The 24,739-nt window shown below is 33.0% G+C and overlaps 5 protein-coding genes across 5 annotated transcripts; 3 read left to right on the top strand and 2 right to left on the bottom strand.

Moving 5' to 3' along the window:
• Positions 1–189: 189 nt before the first annotated feature.
• LOC127183194 (spermatogenesis-associated protein 45-like) lies at positions 190–2,661 on the top strand. Its single transcript, XM_051139081.1, has 2 exons — positions 190–1,862; positions 2,540–2,661. The coding sequence occupies exons 1-2, from the start codon at positions 1,616–1,618 to the stop codon at positions 2,587–2,589; spliced, it is 297 nt and encodes a 98-aa protein (XP_050995038.1). The 5' UTR covers positions 190–1,615; the 3' UTR covers positions 2,590–2,661.
• Positions 2,562–7,544, bottom strand: tatdn3 (TatD DNase domain containing 3). Its single transcript, XM_051139079.1, has 10 exons — positions 7,314–7,544; positions 5,403–5,435; positions 5,216–5,289; positions 4,961–5,042; positions 4,804–4,866; positions 3,817–3,926; positions 3,588–3,643; positions 3,391–3,503; positions 3,039–3,119; positions 2,562–2,947 (listed from the first exon to the last, which is right to left on the bottom strand). The coding sequence occupies exons 1-10, from the start codon at positions 7,368–7,370 to the stop codon at positions 2,816–2,818; spliced, it is 801 nt and encodes a 266-aa protein (XP_050995036.1). The 5' UTR covers positions 7,371–7,544; the 3' UTR covers positions 2,562–2,815.
• Positions 7,545–7,575: 31 nt separating this feature from the next.
• On the top strand, positions 7,576–11,577 carry nsl1 (NSL1 component of MIS12 kinetochore complex). The gene is made up of 6 exons (XM_051139080.1): positions 7,576–7,783; positions 8,039–8,117; positions 8,220–8,347; positions 9,830–9,884; positions 9,967–10,034; positions 10,209–11,577. Exons 1-6 carry the CDS (start codon positions 7,616–7,618, stop codon positions 10,440–10,442), a joined length of 732 nt encoding a protein of 243 aa, XP_050995037.1. The 5' UTR covers positions 7,576–7,615; the 3' UTR covers positions 10,443–11,577.
• A 402-nt stretch (positions 11,578–11,979) lies between these two features.
• On the top strand, positions 11,980–14,112 carry batf3 (basic leucine zipper transcription factor, ATF-like 3). Its single transcript, XM_051139086.1, has 3 exons — positions 11,980–12,233; positions 12,516–12,620; positions 12,793–14,112. The coding sequence occupies exons 1-3, from the start codon at positions 12,159–12,161 to the stop codon at positions 12,976–12,978; spliced, it is 366 nt and encodes a 121-aa protein (XP_050995043.1). The 5' UTR covers positions 11,980–12,158; the 3' UTR covers positions 12,979–14,112.
• A 5,917-nt stretch (positions 14,113–20,029) lies between these two features.
• On the bottom strand, positions 20,030–24,739 carry atf3 (activating transcription factor 3). The gene is made up of 4 exons (XM_051139432.1): positions 24,617–24,739; positions 22,779–23,029; positions 22,443–22,550; positions 20,030–21,751 (listed from the first exon to the last, which is right to left on the bottom strand). Exons 2-4 carry the CDS (start codon positions 23,019–23,021, stop codon positions 21,494–21,496), a joined length of 609 nt encoding a protein of 202 aa, XP_050995389.1. The 5' UTR covers positions 23,022–23,029; positions 24,617–24,739; the 3' UTR covers positions 20,030–21,493.

Here is a 24,739-nt window from a genome sequence, read left to right as displayed (position 1 = left end):
AGTAGATTTTTTTTTCAGATTTCTTGGATGAATAGAAACTTCAGAAGCAACATTTATCTGAAATATAAATCTTTTGTAACATTGTAAATGTTTGTCATCATTACATCATTGCTAAATGAAAGTATTCATTTCTTTAAAAAAAAAAAAGCTTTTGAATGGTATAATGTATAATGTTACAAAAGCTTTGTATTTCAGATAAATGCTGATCTTTGGATCTTTCTATTCATCAAAGAACTACAAAAATGTTCTTAACTGTTTTAAATAGTGACAATAATAATAATAATAATAATAATAATAATGTTTCTTGAACAGCAAATCAGCATATTAGAGAATGATTTCTAAAGGATCATGTGACACTGAAGCCTGGAGTAATGATGCTGAAATAGCATAATAAAGGTCATGATGAAATCTTTGTAGTCTAGATTCAATCTGGGCTTGGTGGAAATATGGGGGGCTTGGTGGAAATATGGGAGACTTTCACAAAAGCGTCTGTTAAAGTTAACATGACCATTTAAAACAGATTACATATGCACTTTTTAAGCATAGTTACTGAATTTGACAATGCTGTTTCAGTAATGCTGCTTTTTAAAGAGATGTTAGAAATCATAAGGGCAATCGTGTTAAATTCATTCTACTGACAACCCTAGTTTTAACAGTAGAAAAAGTATTTAGGTTATTGATTTAAGTTATATTTTAATCTATATACAGTACTGAGTTATGGCCCGAGGATATATTGTTTAGGGGAATTAGTAATGTTTTTGCTTTTTTAGTTAATATCAAAAATATTGTTGATACGAATGAATAAGGATTATATTCAAATACGTGAATACTTTCTTTTTTAATGAATAGGTGTCCGTAAAATAGTCAGCCAACGACGACAACCTTACTGGCGAATTCTTAAATATAGGTCAAATTTTGTGAACACCTGTGTAGATATTGGATACATCAGTGTTGTCAAATTCACATTTTCCCGCGGAATTGGGCTACCTATGTTTAAAGTTTTGCATAATTTGCAATAATTGACCTTTCTCACATTTTCGGGTTTCTCATAGCGGAAGTCGTCATAGTTGGGTAAAATCCGAGAGCAGTGAATGGGAGAGTACCACAAATATATTTTTTGCATTCCCATTTGCTCAAATAGCAAAAGAAAAAATACCCGATGGTGTTTTCACTACTTTCAATCAAATGATGAAAGTCGTTGACTAGCGTTAACTAGTTTTTTTGTAACTTGATGAAAAGGTGATATAATACAAAGTATAGTGTTATAAATGTACATACATATTTTTAAAAATCAAAATATAAAAAACTTAAAAGAGTTTATGATGATGATGACCGTTGAAACGCGTCATCACAAGGGTCCATTGCATATATTGGCTGAAATGCGTGTACTGTAATGTTGCGTATAATGCATAACAATGACTGTAAGATATGTATTTAAGGTATGGAAGCGGCATATATTGAGTTCCTATAACTGGATGGGGTCAATGGACTTGGGTATCGTAACACACTTCCGGTGGCATACATTACAAGGCTACACGTGTGGTTACCATAGTTACAGCTTTCCTAACATTAAAGACTGCGTGCTATTTCGACTTATCTACATTTGATTTACAATATGTCAAAATCAAAGCAAGACCAGCTGTACGAGTTGAATTTGCAGAGGGAGTCGTGGTGTCGCGTGGAGACGACCAGTAGGTTCTGGAATTTACCTGAAAGGAAACACTTCCGTCGTCACCTCCAAAACACTTGTGACTTCAGTGCGCTGCAGACCGCGCGTCCCGAGCAGCGGTCCTCCTGGATGGACAACAACAACACCAACACCAACACCAGACATCCCGAGCGAAGACACTTTGAAGACAGCTGTAAGATGGGTCTTAACTGCGTTTGAAAGTTTAACTACATTTTCAGCATCATTACTCCAGTCCTCAGTGTCACGTGATCCTTCAGAAATCATTCTAATATGCTAATTTGTTGTTCAAGAAACAATTTCTATTATTATTATGATTATTATTATTATCAACATTTAAAACAGTTGAGTACATTTCCTCAGGATGCTTTGATGAATATAAAGATCCAGAATTATAGAAATTAATACTTTTATTTGGCAAAAAAGCTTTAAATTGATCTAAAGTGATGATAAAGACATTTATAATGTTACAAAGATTTGTATTTCAGTTGTTCTTCTGAACTTTCTATTCATCAAACCTGAAAAACAAATCTGCTCAGCTGTTTTCAACATAGTAATAATAAAAAATGTTTATTTGAATATTAGAATGATTTTCAAAGGATTGTGTGACTGGAGTAACCATGCTAAAAATTTAGCTTTGAAATCACAGGAATAAATTACATTTTAAAGTATATTCAAACAGAAAGCAGTTATTTTAAATACTAAAAATATTTCAAAATGTTACTGTTTTTGCTATACTATGGATCAAATAAGTGCAGGTTTGGCAAGCAAATGAAACCTCTTTAAAAAAAAAAACATTAAAAATCTTACTGATATAAGATGAAGTAAATAAGATCTTTTTTATTCTTTCAGATCAAACTCATATGGTGTTAGGAACTGCAATCAAGCTCTGTGAAGAGTAAATGTGTTTCTTCAGACAGCAATAAAGTGTAACGAAGCAACCTGGTAATAAAACTGTGGACTATTTTATTGTATTGTATTGTATTGTGCTCTTTTACAGTATACCTTTGGTATACCTTTACAGCAAAATTCCAGAAAGCTTAAAATCTCTAGACAATAAGTGCAATTGTTTTCTGAGTGAGCTCTTTATTAACCAAAATTAACAAAAATAATATAAGTAGAATAATTCTAGCCTTTTAACTTAGAAAACAATCGAAGGGCATTTTGTGTTGTGACTTCCATGACTACATCTGAAGATATTCCTTTAACTTTTGCAATGTATTCACAGCAGATCATTATGTTTCCTGGCTCGTTTCTAACCTAGAGCAATAAGAAAAACACAGACGGTGAGCTTCAAATCATCTCAGTCATACAGAAAATCAGATTATTATTATAACAGGTTAAGAATTACATGTTTCTCAGTCCCCAAGGCTGGAGAATCTGTCTCAAGGCAAATGTGTTCCAGTGGAATCTGTCTGATTAATTTTGCTCTCTGCATTTAAAACACAGTATCATTATAATCACTTATGCCAAACTTCATGACAGTCACATAATATCTATATAAGTTTAAATAATACATAATTTCCAGTTCAAATATCCATTCATATGCACAGTTTGTGCTAATATTGGAAGTGAATGGCATGTGACGTGGAACAGGGTCAATTTTTAATATACATCTCATGTTTTTATTGCACACTTATCATACTTATTTATGACTTTATGGTACACAAGCATGATGGCAATTATGAGAATCCTTATCCAACCTGCTCGTTTTTGCTGACGGCAGGCGGAAAGGAGAAGCAGAATCCAGCCTGAACCCCCTCCATAGCAACTGATGGCTTTCCGGCAAAATTATGCAACAATGCTTGTCTAATCCCTAAAGACATAAAAGTAGAATTACGCAAGACATTCAGCCGCGACTGTAAAGGTCACAGAGGCACAATGATTTGCTAGCTCTTACCTAGTTCTTTCATTGTGGCTATAGTAACCTTGGCTGCTGAGCGGGAATGTACATTTCTAGATAAAAGAGTGGACTGAGTTATGAGCGTTTAAAAGCTACAAAGTTAACAGTCAGTTCAGAATCTACATTATATATTGCTATGCAAAGTAATGTTAAAAAGTGGCAAACCATTTCTGAACTGCTTGTATGATTTTCTGTTACGCTTTGCTAAAGTCATGTTGCTACTCACACTGGCAAATCCAGTTCTTTAGATATTTCAAGTTGTTTAATAAAGACTTTTATCTGTTCATCACGTTCTTGAGCAGTGTTTGCAAACCAGGGTGTAAAGTCAAGACCAATCTGTGGAGAGAAAAAATATTAGCAAGCATAAATCACATTATGTAACAAGAACTACAATAGCGACTCAAGATTTAAAATCGACTTTGGAAATGTGAGGCCTAGCTTTCCTAGTCTTGTACGACTTTCACTTTTTTTCTCCTAGACCAATGGTTCTTAACCGTTTCGATTCCATGGTTCTCCATTGTACTCTACCAGTCAAAAGTTTTTGAACAGTAAGATTTGTAATGTTTTTTTAAACATTGTTTAATAAAAACTTTGTTTTTATTTGATCTAAAGTACATCAAAAACAGTACAATTTTGAAACATTTTTACTATTTAAAATAACTGTTTTCTATTTGAATATATTTTAAAATGTCATTTATTCCTGTGATTTCAAAACTGAATTTTTAGCATCATTACTCCAGTCACATTACTCCAGTTTTTCATGATTAACTACATAAATATATATATATATATATATATATATATATATATATATATATTTTTTTTTTTTTTTTTTTTTTTTTTTTTTTTTTTTTTTAATTACTTTATAATTTCTACTTTATAAAGATTTTATTAAATTAGATTCTAGTTCTCCAAAAAGGTTGATAAATGTGTGAATTAAAATAAATATCTTGACTTTTTTTAGTTGTTCTGGCTTATTTTAAAGCTTGTCTTGCATTATCAGTTTAATTCATATTAATGCCCCCTTTATAGTTTACTAAGGACTTCATTATGGTTTCTCTCTTCATTTAGTTCATTTCACATTTTTTTAAGTTCTCTACGACTTTTGTTTGGTGCTGGGTCATTTAATTTAAAGTAATATTGATATAATATTACAAAAATCCCCAGCAGTATCTGTTGAAAATTGTCCAAAATAGATAATATCTTACTTTACCTCCCCGACTGCAATAATATCATCTCTGTACTTCTGAAACAAAGGAAGGCATGGCTCCAGGTCCTGTTAAAACAAAAATAATATTTTTTGAACTAAAATGTCACAATATAGCATATGAAGCATGTTAAACCTATCTGTCATGTTAGGTTATATTCACCTGAAACTTGACACTATGCAAGTTCTGCCCTGATTCTTGCAGGGGATGAATGCCAAAACAAGGAAACACAAAACCAGGATAGCTATATAAAAAACATTAAATATTAGTCAATCTGCATGTGTCCGTTGCTGTGTAAGCATATGCGGTGTGTGTGCAACTGGAACACACTCATTCCAAGGACCACAGGAAACTCCTCCGTGAAAACATTCTCACCAAAAGCTTTCATTGACACATTTGAGGTTGTGTTTAACTTACTTTTTAGACAGCTGAATAACTTTCTCAAACTCACTGGTTCCCTCTGTAACTGCTACAAGAGCTTTCACTCCAGCCTAAAATTACATTAATTAAACAGAAGAGGTCATCATTGCAACCTCACAGCGAGTCAACTTTTATTCTTTATCAGTTTTATTGATTTATTTTCTGAAGCTTGACAAAAGCATACCTTTTTAGCTCTCAGAAGTACATCATCAGTATCCTAGAGAAAACCATGAAAGTAACTTTAATATAGGTTCTGTAACAATTCGCTTTGCAATTGGTTTCTGTTTGGTGTGACAACAAACCCTTTGTCTGCATATAGTTTACATAAACACATTGATACAACATAACCTATACAACAGTTTACATAAAACATTATATAATAACATTTGTCTTTGTTTTATTATAAATTCATTAGGATGAAAAGTGGCCCAGTTTACTATAAATACTGCACCATGGCAAATCAATTAAATCACTCGGAACTACAAGCTGAAAAAAACAACTTAAAGGAGAAGTTCACTTCCAGAACAAAAATTTACAGATAATTTACTCACCCCGTTGTCATCCAAGATGTTCACGTCTTTCTTCAGTCAAAAAGAAATTATGTTTTTTGAGGCAAATATTTCAGATTTTTATCCATATGGTGTACTTTTATGGTACCTGTGAATTTGAACTTCCAAAATGCAGTTTAAATGCAGCTTCAAAGGTCTCTAAACAATCCCAGCCAAGGAAAAAGGGTCTTATTTAGCGAAACGACTGGTGATTTTTTCAAGAGATATTACAATTTATATACTTTTTAACCTCAAATGCTCGTCTTGTCTAGCTCTGTGTGAACTGCATTCCAGGTCAGGGTATGTCGAAAAACTTCCATTTCATTTTTTCCTCCAACGTCAAAATCGGTCCTACATCGCTGCAGAAGTACCGACAAGTGTTTACAAAGTGAACGTGCAAGGAGGGTCAAACACCCTTTACAAAAAAGGTAAAACAGTGATGTAGGACGATTTTGGAGGAAGTTGGAGGAGAAAATGAGATGGGAGTTTTTCGACATACCCTAACTGTCATGAACCGGAATACACGGCGTTCACGCAGAGCTAAACAAGATGAGTGTTTGACGACATACCCTATTTCTAATTTGAACTTCCAAAATGCAGTTTAAATTCAGCTTCAAAGGGCTCTAAATGATCCCAGCCAAGGAAAAGGGTCTTATTTAGCGAAACGATTGGTTATTTTCTAAGAAAAATTACAATTTATATACTTTTTAACCTCAAATGCTTGTCTTCTATAGCTCTGCGTGAACTGCGTTCTGGGTCAATACAGTTAGGGTATGTTGTCATACACTCCAATGAATTTGAACATCCAAAATGCAGTTTAAATTCAGTTTCAAAGGGCTCTAAATGATCCCAGCCAAGGAAAAGGGTCTTATTTAGCGAAACGATCAGTTACTTTTTAAGAAAAATTACAATTTACATACTTTTTAATCTCAAATGCTGGTCTTGTCTAACTCGGCACAAACTGCATTCCGGTCAATACAGTTAGGATATGTCTAAAAACTCCCATTTCATTTTTTTGTCCAACGTCAAAATCATCCTACATGGCTGCAGAAGTACCAACCAGTGTTTACAAAGTGAACGTGCAAGGACGGTCAAACACCCTTTACAAAAAAGGTAAAACAGTGATGTAGAACGATTTTGAAGTTGGAGGAGAAAATGAGATGGGAGTTTTTCGACATACCCTAACTGTCATGAACCGGAATACACGGCGTTCACGCAGAGCTAGACAAGACGAGTGTTTGAGGTTAAAAAATGGGATCGTAAACTGCAAATATAATTTCTTTACGACTGCAGAAAGATAAACATGAACATCTTGGATGAAAACGGGGTGAGTAACGTTAAATTATCTGTAAATTTTTGTTCTGGAAGTGAACTTCTCCTTTAAACCAGTTGAGACAAACTGCTTAAGCTGGTTTAAGTGGGAATTGTCTTTAGCAGGGCTGTGGCACACATTTATAATACGCTCACAGATCAGCTCATAAAGACACGGTGTTTTATTACTTAAAGATAAGACTTTGCGATTTATTTGACTGCATGAGATTTCTTACCTGTGCAAACTCATTTGCTGACAAGTGACAGTGACAGTCAATAAACCCTCTAGCCATGATGAAGGTATATATAAAAATATTTTCTGTTCCGTTTCTGTGTAAATTTGTAAATAAAACGTGTTAGTAAAGCACTTTTCATGATCTCTAAGGCATTTTCTTCATCTGTCCGTTTGGCGTCTTTACGATACGACTGCGTGGAGGGCGGAACGTTTCTTCCGCCGAAGTGTTTCTCTCAGGGTTTGTTTCGTTGTAAAACCTTCTGCTTCCGTTTCCAGGATTATTTTGAAAAATAAGCGGCAGTCATGGAGGAAGGTTGTGAAAACGGGGCGGATTTTAGAGTAAACGTCAAGTCGAAAAAACATATCCGTGAACAGCTTGAAAAATATAAAGACTTATTTAAAAAGTTGCTCGACGGACAATGCCATATTTCTGAGGAAGACAAAGCTAAATTGCTTCAAGAAATGGTTGTGGTAAGTGTCAGTTCAATTATTTTTTGTCTTTATCAAGTGTACCATAGTTTTACTATAGAAACACCATCTGTTTTACCTGTGGTAATCTATAATGGGAGTCATTTATGACAATGACTTTCTAAATGTGTTTAAGACCCAAAACTCATTTACTCAAATGTGTTTTTTTTATCATCATCATTGTTGTTGTTGCTCCTGCTGTTGCTGTGTGGTTTTTTTCTTCTTCCATTCACCTCATTTGTCATATTTATCTTTTAGAACTTCGAATTTACAGTGCAAGAAAATTTAGTTATTGGTGGCTTGTCATGGGACGAGGCGTCAGAGGATTATTGTGAAGGTAAGTTACTGTCACAACTTTAGAGAACTCATTATATTTTTTGCAAACCAAAACCCAAGCTATGACATTATTAATCTTTTTTTTTTTTTTTTGTATTTTTAGACAATGAGAACACAATAAATGACATTCTAGATGAGAAAATAGTAGAGACTGCCTGCAAACGCACCTCTTACCCAAAGCAAATACGTAACCATGTTGTGCGATCCTTAAAAGCAGAGAGGAAACTTCTGGTGAGATATGATATTTTTGGTTATTTTGCACACACATTATATATATGCAAGATTTTTAATATTTTTATGAGCAAAGTCTCCTTTGCTCACCAAGCCTGCATTTATTTGATCCAAATTACAGCAAAAAACAGTAAAATTAAAATTAAAAAGAAAAGAAAAATAAATTAGTATTTAAAACACCTGCTTTCTGTTTGAAAATATTTTAAAATGTAGTTTGTTCCTGTGATTCCTGATTTTTTTTTTTTTAGCATCATTACTCCAGTCAGATGATCTTTCAGAAATCATTCTAATGTTTTGATTTGCTGCTCAAAAAACAATTATTATTATTATTATATTGAAAACAGCTGAGTACAATTTTTTTTCAGGTTTCTTTGATGAATAGAAGATTCAGAAGAACATAATTTATCTGAAATAGAAATATTTTGTAACATTATACATGTTTTTTTATCATAACTTTTAATCAATTTAAAGCATCCTTACTAAATAAAAAGTATTAATTTCTATAGTTTCCTGGAAAAAAAATATACATACTGATACTAAACCTTTGAATGGTATAGTATATAATTTTGCAAAAGCTTTTTTATTTTAGATAAATGCTGATCTTTGGAACTTTCTATTCATCAAAGAATCCTGAAAAAATGAAATAAACTGTTTTAAATATTGATAATAATAATAATAATAAATGTTTATTGAACAGCAAATAAGCATATTAGAATGATTTCCGAAGGATCATGTGACACTTAAGACTGAAGTAATGATGCTGAAAATGTAGCTTTGATCACAGGAATAAATTACATTTTAATATATATTCAAATGGAAAGCAGTTATTTTAAATAGTAAAAATATTTCACAATATTACTGCTTTTGCTGTGTTTTGGATCAAATAAATGCAGGCTTGGTGAGTAGAAGAGAAAAACATTAAAAATATTACTTTTTAAAATATTACAAAATAACACTTTTGACTGGTAGTATGTGTGTATATATCCATTCATTCATCCATACACAGAGTATATAAATCACAAACAAATCATTTTTTCAGTTATTTAAATAATAGCATTACAAACTTCAAATAGTAGTAAAGATATTATTTTTTTATAGGATTTTATTTGTGTTTGGAACTATTTGGGAACAAATATCCCACTGGGTAAATCAGTTCTTTTAAAATTTTACATGTTCCACTTTTAGCCACTAGAGGTCACAATATATGTCATAATGACTTTTTTTTACATTTAAAAATTTTTAGGTGTTCCACCTCTGGCCACTAGATGTCATAATATATATAAAAATTAAACTATTGTGTTGGCTATAACTCATGAGACACTAGGATAAAAAGCAGTATAATTTACACAGTAAACTACAGTGTTTTTTTTTTTTTTTTTTTTTTTTTTTTCTCAGAGAACAGCTCAGTTTGATTTTTCTAAAAGAACTAAATGTTGCTGCGTGAATGTAGCTTATGTTTTTACTGTTCATCCATTATTTTAGGGTTTGTATGAACAAGCAGTGAAGCCACAAGACCTAAAGCCAGACCCAGCTCAAGGTGTGTGCTTTTTTTTCTTTTCTTTATTTGCTTTTCTCAGCAAAAGTACATAAGTACTAGCTGTTAAATGTTGTTTTTACAGACACTGTCATCAAAAATGTATCCGCTGCTGCACCTGCAATGTTCAAACAAGCCAGTACAGTTATGAAGGTACAAATCAATTTTAATTACTTATATACAGTATATACATGTTACTACTTGCTTGTCCATTTTATTGTCTAATAATATTTAAGTATACCAGTGAGATGAACGTCTCATTAGTAACCATAGACAAAAAAGGATCTGTTATTATTAACATGCTCTATTTTCCTTCATTCTCTTCAGTCCCTGAAAAGTCTGAAGCAGGCAGCCGAGGGCTTGCGTCAAGTGCTTGACATGCAGCCTTCAGTGGAGTCGGTGGAAATCTACAGAGAAGTTTTTGGCAGTTCAGTAGGAGGCGTCTGTCCAGACCTTCACCACAGGCTTCCCTCCACCATCAAAAGAGCTGCGTCTGATTCAGAATACAGTGCAGACTATGTACCTGCTCCAAAAATCAACCCAATGACTGATGCAAATTAAGGTGTAGTCTGTAATCTGTATGTGTGTGTATCATTTTGTGTGGGAATGGAGAAGGGCAGTATGGGAGCGTTGTATTGACACTTGTTATAAGTATTTTGTATGCTGATTCTTACACACATATTGTAAATAAATATTAAAGAAATACTTTGTGCGTGTAGTTTAGGAAATACACTACCAGTCAAAAGTTTTTTAATGTTTTTGAAGAAGTGTCTTCTGCTCACCAAGCCTGTGTTTATTTGATCCAAAAAAATTTTTGCTATTTAAAATAACTGCTTTCTATTTGAATATATTTTAAAATGCAATTTATTCCTGAGATCAAAGCCAAATTTTCAGCATCATTACTTCAGTCTTCAGTGTCACATGATCCTTCAGAAATCATTCTGATATTACTGTTCAAAAAAATGTAAGTATTATTATCAATATTTAAAACAGTTGTGTACATTTTTTCAGGATTCTTTGATGAATATAAAGATCCAAAGATCTGCATTTATCTACACTAAAAAGCTTTTGTAACAGACAAAATACCATTATTTTTTTGGGAAAGAAATTATAAAAAAAAATACTTTCATTTAGCAAGGATGCTTTCAATTGATCAAAAGGGATGACAAAGGCATTTATAATGTTACAAAAGTTTCTATTTCAGAAAAATGCTGTTCTGAACTTTCTATTCATCAAAAAACCTGAAAAAAATGTACTCAGCTGATTTCAACATCATAATTTTTTTGAGCAGCAAATCAGAATATTAGAACGATTTCTGAAGGATCATGTGACTGGAGTAATGATGCTAAAAATTCAGCTTTGAAATCACAAATTACATTTATAAAATATATTCAAACAGAAAACAGTTATTTTAAATAGTTAAAATATTTTACTGTACTTTAGATCAAATAAATGCAGGATTGTTGAGCAGAAGAGCCTTAAAGATCTTACTGTTCAGAAACTTTTGACTGGTAGTGCTTTTTTCAATTACAATAAATTACTTTTTAGAGAACTATTGTGCTGATGTGGTCCAGGTTTATACCACAAGGTATTTTTCGTCTCCCAGTGTTGGTTTCCAAATACTGGCACTGAACACGGTTTTGTTAAACAAAATGTGATCAATAAACATTGACTAGAAGGGCACTTTTTGTATCCTAAGTGAACAAAGATGAAAATCTAACCATATATTTAACAATATCAACAAAAGTTCTGTCTAAATCCATTAATTAAATTATATTGTTAATAAACTCGCTATAGTGTCATAACTTTGAGCACAAGGCTAGTAATAGATAAATGAACTGTAGAATTGTCAATCATCTCACCTTCTATAAAGCACATCCATATGCTACCGTTTTATTTATTTATTTAAAGTATTTAACCGTACTTGATTTTTACTCTTAAAGACATTCATTGCCTGATTTCAAGTCTTAAAAAAGCTTTCAGAAGTAACCTTTACAAAATGAAAGAGAGTCATTTCGTGGAATGAGCCAAAGGCGTTAAAAATACAAAAACATCCACACCGCCAGAAGTTATTGGAGTTCTCGAGAGGACCACGTGACTTCAAAGAACATCCGCCGAAGGCATTTGCAAGAAATCACTTATGTTACTGAGGGATTTTGACTGACAGTTTAAACATGCTTTACTATGCGCTTATTAAAACGACGTAATAGTTTGCCTTAATTTTCCATATAATTTTGTCAACGGAAGTCTTTATTGCGCTCGTCACCTGCACCTGTCATGTCAATTTTTAATGCAACAAGTAACTTTATTCGAAACGATGCTTCAGCTGTACGGTTGTTTCGAAGGAGTGAGGTATGTTACTTCTTAATTCTTGTTTCTTTTTCTATGCATAAGTGCACAATGATTTTATAACCTAACATAAAACGAAAGTAAATAATATAGAAAAAAATAGCAAATTGATAATAAACTTTCCACTGAGTATTTACGTTCTCATCTTTCTCATCCTTGCCACCCAAAATGATTTTATGGTTCACTCCTATTTGTGATTTGCTCATTTGTAATGAGTTACTCCTGCATTGAAAATGTTCAAGAAACGATACATCATAACAACCACAACTTATGATTGTGCTTCAGAGCTCTGATGATGAAGAAAAAAGGTTGAAAAGAAGAGAAAAGAACCGAGTTGCTGCACAGAGGAGCCGCAAAAGACAAACCCAGAGAGCTGATGAATTGCATGAGGTTTGCAATCTGCACATTATGTTGAATATAAAAGATGTTGATGTAGTCATCCTTATTTGCCACGTGCAGACATATGTTGGTAATTGTGGTTCGGCGTTGCAAAATATATCAAATGCACGTTCATGCATATGACTGATGTGGTTTTTGACATGCCAACATTTTCTCTGACCAGGCGTATGAATGTCTGGAACAGGAGAACAGTCTTCTGAGGAAGGAAGTCCAGCTTTTGATAGAGGAACAGCAACGCTTGTCGGATGCCCTCAAAGCCCATGAGCCTTTGTGCCCTGTCTTGAACTGTGGTATGACCTCCACATCAAGGTCCACAGGCACAGTGCCACCTGAGTTTATGTCTAGATAAAGACACTCACGTCTTGCTCATGATGTCCGAATTTCCATTTAAGGATAAATTAAGCGTACTTGTAATCATGCAAGAGATTTATGCATACTAGCAGCATGCAACTGAACTGTTTTTTATTCTAAAGTATTATCTTGTGAGTTCAGTATGCAGTGTTTTCCGTCAACATGCAGGCTTGAAATTGCATTGTAACAAGTGGTCAGAGCACAGAATCTCTAGTCATATGTTCGTTTTTCTCACGCCTCACGTGAATGCATCCACTTTGGTATTTACTCTGATGGAGTCAATAACCACTAACTAACCATCTGTTATACCACAGTTAGCTGGCTGTGAATGAACGACATGCGACGATGGACTTCTGCTTTATGAGAGCCAATCTGACCAAAATACTCGAGGTTAGTTTCAAAAGTCAACCTGACTGCAGGTTTAAGTCTACGTGTTATTAAATAACCTAGGCAGCTTAATTCAAATGTTAGTGTTACATTTCTGTTTTGCTTGATTATGTTTTACTGTTGGAGTGTGTTGTAAGTATTAGAAAAATAAACAATTATTTAAAAAAAAAAAAAAAAAACTTTCTGTTTATGTGACTCAGACTCAAATTGAAATCCAGAAATTACTCAATCTGAAATAGTCATGCAATTTCTATTAAAATGAGGTCACCAAATCAGAAGAAAGGACCAGGATGTGTAGTTTTCTTCTCATTTGTGTTGAAACCAAATCTGGGGGTGGTTGCGGTAAGATGGTGGTCAGATTTTTTTTCTTGAATGTATCACTTCCTCAAAGTGCTGTGGATTTACCTTCCTAACCAGCGTGGGGTACACACTTCTACATTTCTCTTCCGGTTTTCTCTTCTCTTCTGAAAAGTCCTAGAGCTCTGCACGGACCTGTTGACTTTCATTTTAAAATTTTAAGTGAAAGCACTTTTTAACTAATGTTAAAAAAAATCATAAATCTGTTCATTTGAGTATATTCACACTGTTAAAAATAAAGGTTCTTTGTTTGTATCAATGGTTCTATGAACCTTGAACATCCATGGAACATTTCAAATGCAGAAAAGGTTCTTTAGATTTTTAAAATGTTCTTCAAAATGGTTATTTTAGGAACTGTTCACTGAAAGGTTCTTCGGGACACCAAAAATGGTTCTTCTATGGCATCACTGCAAAAACACCCTTAAATGCACAAATGCAATAGGTCAGAATGGGTTGAGTGCAAAGGATATAGTTCCTACAGAAAGTAAAATTGGCTTTAATGGGGTGTGACAATGTATGTAGCACACAAGTTTTGTAATTTCAACAATGCATCGCTGCGTCTTCTGGTATGTATGGTGTGAAAGAACCTGAAATGCAAATGAAAATTAATGTAACACCAGAATAAACTTTAGTCACAAAGGCTGTGTAAAAATGTCTTTCTTGGATGAATTTTAACATTAGAGAGAGAGAGAAAGCGAGAGAAAATGATTTATTAATTGATATTATTTCAACAGAAGTACATATCAGAAGTACATAAACATATTTTGGACGAAGGAAGATCTTGGAGTCAAAATGCTGAGAACAAGTGCTTTAAAATCAAACACACACACACACATACATACATATACATCACCTGAAAGCTGAATAAATACGCTTTCCATTGATGCATGGTTTATTAGGATAGTGCTAATATACAACTATTTGAAAATCTGGAATGTAAGGGTGTAAAAAAATCAAAATATTGAGAAAATCACCTTTAAAGTTATCCAAATGAAGTTCTTAGCAATGCACATTATTAATCAAAAATTAGGTTTTGATATATTTGTGGTAAGAAATGTACAGCAATCAAACAATCAAGCCGCACACGACTGTAAATCAAGCTAATACTTCTTATTAAAATGTAAAAAACCTAAAAAAAGAGCTAAAAATTCTTTATGACCTCTGCATCAACAAATGTGCAATAAATGTGCAAAGGTGCAAAACGTTTTCGAGACAAAGCTCTTCCTCAGTGCCCCAAGCTTTGTCTCGAAAACATTTTGCACCTTTGCACATTTATTGCACTTTTTGCACGTATTTTTATGACCTCTGATGCAGCATTTAACACGAATTTTTGTAGAAGTATTAGCTTGATGTACAGTTGTGTGCGGATAATGATTGTTTGATTGCTATATGTTTTTTTGGACCTACCGCACCCTTTGTGTTTTGGATTTTGGACATTTGGCGCTGCTCCTTTTTTGTGACTTTGTAGTTGGTAAGAAATGTACAAAACATCTTCATGGAACATGATCTTTACTTAACCCTTTAACTGTCACTCCCATTTAAAAAAAAAAAAAAAAAAAAAAGACATAAAAATACACTATCCAGACTTAATTTTTTATAATTCATCAATGAAAACATTTTGTAATATGATTTTGATGTACATTTTCCGTAGTAATGCAATGTCTGATTTTAAAATGCCTTTCAAAGGATGAATTTTGAGATTTTAAGTTTTGAACTAAAAATCATTTCTTATGATATCTAAAGCGTGATATCAAAAGGCAACAAAGAAAGTCTTTTGGGTCAAAGGTCAGAACGCATGTTATGATGTAGATTTTTTGAGTTGCACTCTTGACATATATTAATCTATCACTTTTCCTACATAATTTCTATCACAGAAAATATGGTAAAATATCTATTTAAGAGTCTTAGACCTTTCCAACGTTTGTCATGATTAGATTAGGATTTATTTGTAATATGAAGTAAACTTAGGCGTCCCACCTGGGGGACGGTGACAGTTAAAAGGTTAATATCCTAATGATTTTTGGCATATTGATAATGTGTGAATGATTGATAAGATCTTAAACGACTTTTCTAAAAAAATGTATCAAATTCTTTATAATTTGATATTTCTAGTGTTCAAAAATAATATTGTGACCTACAATTCCTTGAGTGTTATGCCATCTAGTGGACACATTACTAATCAACTTGTATTTAAATACAAATTTTCGACGTGTATATCATCTGAATATTTAGATGACATCTATATATTTTTATAATGAATAGGTTATGTTTATAATACGCAAATGTATTTAAAATCGACATAGCTGCTTTAAATTGTAGTCAGAACGAATGTAGTTTTAATTATCCACATAAACGGTAGGCCTACGCAGTTTGTACATGACCAGTTTGATTTATGCAAAAACTCAGGTTGGGTCAGAGCTGTAAATATCTCGTCTTGTCACTACACGAAAATAAAAGGAAGTACAAAGGATTATCATAAACGGTTTAGCATTGCCTATAAAGCACACGTTTTGAAATCTGAATAGAGGAGCATGCAGAAGGGCACATCAGGGGTGTGTCTTCAGCAGTAAAAATTTCTGTTATGGTAACTTTTCCTTCCTGATCTGTAAGTTCCTGGTAGCGACTGAAGGTGGTTACCCTCGCATCTTAAAACTCTTGGAAGCCTTACAGGAACTTAAAGAAGAATGTGGACCTTGAAGTTCCCACTGAACCTACACTTCCGTGAGCTCCCCCAAAGTAAAAACAAGGGACATTTTCATTGTATACTGGCAAGGAAGTGGTCTAGACTGTTCGCTAAATGCATACTGGGAAAAACAGTCGTTTTAAACGAGAGGTTTGTAATATACACTTCAGGGTTGTCATTCAAAATACGTTTTCCTGGATGAGTAAAGCATCAACATTTTTGTTTCGTCTTTCATCGTTTAAAGATAGTGTAAATGTGTATCATATATATGTGTATCATCATATTTTGGATAAAATATCCCCTATTATGTAGGTATATTATTATAGCAATGGCTAAATGAGGCGTAAAAAATGTTCATTATGTTCCATAGGCATTGGTTTGTAATATACACTGCAATGTAGTCATTAAAAATACATTTTTCCTGAATGACTAAAGCATTCCGATGATCTTACAGGTTAAGAACGTGTCACACATGAATGCATTATACTTTAAAATCATTACAATAATTTTTAAAGGTTATGACATGAATGTTTGAAATAGCATTACAACACTCTGACATCTGTAGATTCCGTTGCAACAGTTTTGATGCTTGCATCAGAATGTTAAGTTTCCACTGATTGCATTGCATTGCCAAGGGCCGTGACTATGTTGGTTCATATTCAGGCAGGGCAAAGTGCGCTTGCATTGTGGTGAAAGTTAGGTCATGATGTTAGGAATCTGGGTATTTAAAAAGGCATTTTAAATAGATATCAGGTTCGATTTCATTCCAAATATTGCAGTGAAAATATAATTTTATATATATTAAAAAATTAGTCTATATTCAAAATGTTTACAATTTTATAATACTTTAAAAGTCCCATATTATGTATTCTATAGGCTGATCATTTAGTTCCAAAGTTGCATAGTTTTGATTAGAAGTCGTGATTTAGTTTCATTGCACTGATTAGGAAACAAATGTGAACAAAGAGCGCTCAGTTCCCGGTGATAATAATACAACGTTTCATGTTATATGGGCACTATATGTTTTCAGAAAAGAGGTGGAAGTTATCCGACAGTCATTTCTCTGAGTTTATTATCACATGTCTGACATCAGTCCAAATCAGCAGTGATGAAGCAATGAGCAGCAACTTAGTCTTGATTGCCCCATAAATATGTTTTTTTTTTTTTTTTTACTTTAAGGGTTGTGTGCAAACACAATGACTCCGCTAAACCAGAGCATATAGCAAATAAAAAGGCCAAGAGGGACTGTTTTTATTGTGGTTCATAGAAAGGGTGGGAAGCAAAGCAATGATGGCACATGCAATTTATTATTAACCTTTATTTATTTATGTAGTTATTTATTTCAGTTTTACTTTATTGTATTAGATAGTTCCATGTTAGCATTAAAGGAGAAGTTCACATCCAGAACAAAAATTTACAGATAACTTACTCATCTCGTTGTCATCCAAGATGTTCATGTCTTTCTTTCTTCAGTCGTAAAGAGATTATGTTTTCTGAGAAAAACGTCTGTGGTGACCTCAATGGTGCCCGCAAGTTTGAGCTTCCAAAATGCAGTTTAAATGCAGCTTCAAAGGGCTCTAAATGATCTCAGCTGAGGAAGAAGGGACTTATCTAGTGAAAAATTGACGATTTATATACTTTTTAACCTCAAATGCTCATCTTGTCTAGCTCTGCGTCTACTCTGTGTATTCCGGTTCAGTACAGTAGGGTATGTCGAAAAACTCCCATCTCATTTTCTCCTCCAACTTCAAAATCGTCCTACATTGCTGCAGAAGTACCGACCCAGTGTTTACAAAGTAAACATGCAAAGAAGATAAAACGCCCTTTACAAAAAAAAAGGTAAAACAGCGATGTAGAATGATTTTGAAGTTGGAGAAGAAAATGAGATGCATAGAGTTTTTTTGACCTACCCCACCTGTCTTGAACCGGGATTCACAGAGTTCACACAGAGCTACACTGTAAAAAACAATTTGTTGAATCATCTTAAAATAATTTGTAACCTGGCTGCCTTAAAATTTTAAGTTCAGTCAACTCCAAAAAAGTTTATTTAACTTGGAATGTTAAATTATACTATAGTTTTGTAGTTATTAATTATTACTTAGTACAACTTAACATTTCAAGTTGACTAAACTTATTTTAGTTGACTGAACTTAAAATTTTAAGGCAGCCAGGTTACAAATTATTTTAAGCTGACTCAACAAATTGTGTTTTTTATTTTTTACAGTGTAGACAAGATGAGCATTTGAGGTTAAGAAGTATATAAATTGTAATTTTTTTTTTAGAAAATATCTCATTTTGCTAAATAAGACCCTTGGCTGGGAGCCTTTTGAAGCTGAATTTTGTCCACTATATGGAGAGAAATCCTGAAATGTTTTCCTCAAAAAACATAATTTTTTTACAACTGAGGAAAGAAAGACATAAACATCTTGGATGACTATGGAGTGAATACATTACCTCTCCTTTAAAGGCTTTTTCATATCAAGATTAAAGTACTTTAATTAAAAAAATAGCCCTTAAAATAAATTAAAAAAATAAAATACACTGTAAAAAACAATTTGTTGAGTCAACTTAAAATAATTTGTAACCTGGCTGCCTTAAAATTTTAAGTTCAGTCAACTCCAAAAAAGTTTATTTAACTTGAAATGTTAAATTATACTAAGTGACAACTTAGATATTTGAGTTGAATCAACTTAAAATTTTAAGGCAGCTGGGTTACTTACCCATCTGTTAAGCTTAGCAAACACAAATATTTAAATTATTACTTAGTACAACTTAACATTTTAAGTTAACTAAACTTCTTTTAGTTGACCAAACTTAAAATTTTAAGGCAGCAGGGTAACAAATAATTTTAAGCTGACTCAACAAATTGTTTTTTATTTTTTACAGTGTACCTTTTAATAAATTTAACAGAAATTCTAATAGTTTTTCCAGATAAAACTCTTTTTTTTCCCACACACACACTCCTGTGTTTTCTACTCATAACCAATGATAAACAGTCCCTCTACTTGTGCAGGTATTTTTTATCATGTCTAAAACCACTCATATTAAATTATTCCCTCTCAAAGTTCTTATTAATGTTAAAACTGTACTTTTACTTTGTGTACAACCATGTATCTCTCTAGAAAGAATTTTGAAAAGCAAACCAGAGCGTTTGGAAGCTATTATTCAGAATTCTAAATAATTCCCTCTTTTTTTTCCCTAAAAAGGGAGTTACCCAAATGCAGGTAGCGCCAAGGCTATAAGAATTCTCCAGCAGCTTTGTTCTTTCCAAGGAATTTCAAAAGGCTTTTGAGATTACGATCTTCTGATGCAATTTTAATCAATTCCAAAACATAACAATAATAGAAGTTTTTCCTTGTATGAAATCCACCCACCTTTAAAAATAATCATATAAATCAGCAGAAAGTGCTGAATCATTGCTCTCTGGCAGGATGAACTCGATCACCCTCAGGGTTACAATCGGCACGTCTCTCAGGTTATACATGTGCGGACTTGCCCTACCGCAAATTTCTCACCACAACCATAAACGGTGCTGCCTTTTGAGCACAATAAGTACACGTTCAAAAGTAACACTGTTTTGGTGTTTACTCAGCAGTTTAAAACCAGCACAGAATGATTCAACTGGAGGTGGTATAGCTTTTTTATTAATAAAGTATCAAAAACAAACAACGGACAGTCAAAATGAAGCTGTAGATATTTCATATAAATATGCAATTGAATGTTACAGGTCATTATTTTCTCATCATTTTGGGAGCAATTGCACTTGAACACTTTGTCCGGACACCAATTTTTCATTGAACATTTAATGTCAGTAGTACCACATTTTGTGACATGCCTGTTTGAACAAATACAAAACAAAGGAAAAAGCTACCTGACGCCTGCGTCACTTAACCTTTCAGTAGATAAATTCAAACTACGTTCAAAAAAGGAGGGAGAAGTTTGTGAACAAATTAGGGGCTTTCCTCAGTAGAAACAGAGTGATTTTTATAGTCTACTATACCTTTTTGTCATATTAGGAAATGCAGTCACAGGGTCAGATCAGATGTCTTGTGGTATGTGTTTCTTCACTAACAACATGGTGTGACACTAAAATTGCTTGACACATGATCTAGGAACATAACCAGACAATTAATAAGAGCTTTACTTCAAGTGTTTTGTCTTTCGGACAAGCCCAGCTGATAAAAATACATTCTAAGAACATTTGGCTAACGTTCTGAACAAAAACGTCTATTCTATTATTGTTACTAAACATTTGCTCTGAGAACATTTCTTGTCAGCTGGGAGTGTAGAGGTTTGTGCATCTAGACAATAACAACACACAGCTACGGTATATGAAAAATGCAACATTAAAAATAAGTATGTCCTTGCAAATAGCACGAAACACTCTTTTTTTACAGTAGGCTGGCAAACGCAGACCTTCCTGCTCACAGCATTGTAACATCGACATAGTCAGCAAACAGGCTTTCAGTGATGAAGGGTAGCAACTTCCTTGTAAGTAGCGTGCGGGACACCTCGTCGTCTCAAAGTCCGCTCAGTGTCGACTTCCCTGTTATTTTATCTGTTTGTTTAATACGAGTTTCCTGTAATATATTTAGACCAAGTCCTGAGAGATTAGTAGCAGCTTGAAATACTTCATGTGGCATGTTACGTGGACAAGGCAGAGGCCACAGATAAATATGTAACTAAAACAACTTCATCACCCTTGCCAGTAAATGAAAAAAATACACACAAAATGTTTTCTCCTCTTACTAGAATAGTACTTGCTGTCAAACACACCGCCAGGGTTTCATTTAACCAACAAGCTGATAAATAAAGGAAATCATGTTGTTCTAGCATCAACATGACATCAGGCTTTGGTGCATACAAAAAGCATATCATACGATTACGAACACATTTAAATAGGAGAGAAACCCATCAAACGTCCTTCAATATTTTAGTGCTTTAACAGTCTCTTTCAGTGTACATCGGACCAACCCAGACCGACCTGCAGCATGGCAGACACCCGTGTTTAGTCCTTTACAACATTGGGTGAACCTTCCAGGGCTCCTTGGTGAACTTTTAGCTTCTTGTCTGTACAGTTTGTGATTTAGACATGCCCACAGCTAGTTGGTATTAAGGTGTGCGTTGGTCCACTTGTGGTAAGATTCAGACCCTGCAGGGTGGTCTCTTTGATTTGCTGGATGAAGAGCTTCCTCTCGTCTTCAGGGGTCTGGCCGTTCTGTGCACGGACGATACAGGTGGGCCTATGCAGGTTGAGCATGTAAACTAGCTGCTGCTTCTGGTTCTTCAGCTCCTCGATCTGGGCTTTCAACTCGGCATTGATGGACTCCAACTTTTCTGACTCCTGAAGTAAAGTAAAAGCCATTTATAGAATATATATGAGTGTAAAATTCAAGAAGTAATATTTTAGAAATATATTTTAAAAAAAAACTAAAATAAAATAAGAATATAAAAATATATATTCTAAATATAATAAAAAATAAAATCATATAAAATAATAATATAAAATATATAAATAATATAAAAACAAGATGTTTTAAATGAAACTTAAATATGTGACTGTGGACCACAAAACCAGTCATAAGGTTTTTTTAAACTGAGATCTGAAAGCTGAATAAATAAGGTTTTTTTTTTTTTTTAAAAAGGTTTGTTAGGATAAGACAATATTTGGCTGAGATACAATTATTTGAAAATCTGGGATCTGAGGGTGCAAAAAAAAAAAAATCAAAATTTTGAGAAAATTGCCTTTAAAGTTGTCCAAATGAAGTTCTAAGCAATGCATATTACTAATCAAAAATTAAGTTTTGATTGTTTATGGTACGAAATTTAAAATAATACAAATAATATAAATATAGAGAAAACAACATAAACAATACCTTTTGTAAATTATCTGTTTTCTCTTTTTTCTTGAGTGTAAAACTCAACAAGTAATATTTTAGAAATATTTAAAAAAAAAAACAATAATATAAAATATATAAATAATAGAAAAACTAAATGTTTTAAATGAAACTTAAACGTAATAAATAGAAAATAACCTTTTGTAAATTGTCTGTTTTCTCCTTTTTCTTGTTTCGGCATTTCGCTGCTGCAATTTTGTTTCTTTCCCTCCTTCTTTTTCTCCTTTCAGTCTCCTCTGGATTGACCTGAAATGACAATATCACATAGGTTCAAATATACCTACATTGTGTAATAAACACTGATTTTATGAAAGCTGAAACTGCCTAATGATTGTAAATTAGTTCCACAAGTGGACGAACAAGTGAATTATGCAAGCATGGCTTTTCTGCATCCGTGTTACTCAATATGTCTAATGTGAAATACAAGAAATCACACTTGATTCAATGTTCTGACTGTAAATGAGTTGTTTTTACCTCACGCTTCATCACAGGTAGTTCAGTGGGGCGTTCTGTGTTCATACACGCTCGGTCAGTGGTCAGGGTGCTTATGCCGTTGGACAGGCGTTTGTTCTGGATGGCGTAGCGCAGCTCCTCTTTCACTAACGGAGTGAAGTTGGTGAAGTCGTCTAACGTGAGTGAGCCGGGCGGGGAGAGGCAGGGGACCAAAGCAGACGCGCTGATCTCCGAAGGACCCAAACCAGGATGCTGAAGCATCATTACGAAATCTGAAACATATGAAGTAAGACTTAAATAAGGAAAGTGAATCATAGTAAACTTTCTGTAGACGGTTTATGAACTTTACCACCTTCCTTATGTATGATTTCACTATGAACTTAACTGTAAAAAGTTAGTAGAACACAAAAATGCAACAGTAAAAAGCTATTGTTTGATTACATCTGAAAAAGTACATTAAAAACAATACTTTTAACATTTAATTTAAACACGTACTTCAGAAATAAAACGTATGCATGTATATAAACGTATTATATATGCATACATTTAAGATTTATTATAAACATTTTATATTTTTATTCATAATCTATGAAGAAATTTTTATTTTTAACAAGTTAATAAATATACTGCCTAAATATGGTTTAAAATTATAGTAAGTAAATCCCCTTCTACATTAGTGAGTAAGGGGTATTTCCAATCTTATTTTGTACTGTAAGTTAATTCATACAGTATTATTTTATGTTGTGTACTTGTTGGTGTTATGTTTATAAAACAGTCTTTATATTATTATTTATTAGTGGTGTCAAACGATTAATCGCGATTAATCACATTCAAAATAAGTTTTTGTTTACATAATATATATGTGTGTATAAGCACACATACAGTATATATTTCGAAAACATTTACATGTATTTACATGTGTACATTTATATTCATATAACTGATATATAGAAATATTTTTATTATATAAAAATAACATTTTTGTTATGTGTGTGTATTTATATATACATAATAAATATACACAGTACACATATATTATGTCAAAAAAAATAATTTGGATGCGATTAAACGTTTGACAGCAGCATTATTTATGTACAGTAAGTTTTATAAGCTTAAAGTTTAAAGTAATTTGTCCTTCAGTTGTACCACATGTATTAGATTTTAATAGCTCAAATAAGTTATTATATTAAAATAATACAATGAAATAATGACACATACAGATAGAAACTATAAAGTAAACTATACAGTTTAAAGTTACTATTTCATAATGCTAATCTATCTATAGAATATATCAAACTTTTTTCATTATTTATTATTAAACTTATTTAAATGTTATACGACTTCATTCAACTACTATATTCCATTTATATGAAAACTATACTTCTCATTGCAGGTCTACAATCATAATCAATATAAACCAATAAAATCATCATCTTTTACGGTTTAATGAGCTCTAATTCGGCCCTAAAAAGAAACTTGCTGTTGTAAATAATTTTTACAGTCATCTATAACGATTCGCCAACAGAACCAGGCAACATAAAATTATCAGTTATTCAAATATTTCAACATATTTCAACCGCAGCCCAGTTCCGCACGTTTTGCAACTATTTTCGATGACTTATATAATGAGAGAACGTTAAAAAATACAATAACACGTAACTATAAACAGCATAAAAGATCACATTATGACTATAAAATAAACTACGATAAGTACAATCGCTTGACCCAAAAACACAATTCTACTAAAATCAGTCACTGGCCGAGTTTATTGATTAGAACGCAGCGTAGACATTGTCCACAGTGCGTTCTAGAACAAAATCACCCACGTAAATAACAAGTGAAGCAATGTTGTCACCCACCTTGTTTTGACTGAATAAAACGCGCGTGTTGTGATGCTCTCCTCCGAGTGGAGTGTTCTCGCTCTCAGCTGGTTAAGTTACAGTTGTCGCCGGCTCGTTGCATCACCCCTTTTTATGGCTGGA

Source organism: Labeo rohita, chromosome 20, assembly GCF_022985175.1.
Source record: "Labeo rohita strain BAU-BD-2019 chromosome 20, IGBB_LRoh.1.0, whole genome shotgun sequence".
NCBI lineage: Eukaryota > Metazoa > Chordata > Actinopteri > Cypriniformes > Cyprinidae > Labeo > Labeo rohita.
Note: the sequence above shows the minus strand (reverse complement) of the source record. Positions and strands in the feature narration are given on the sequence as shown.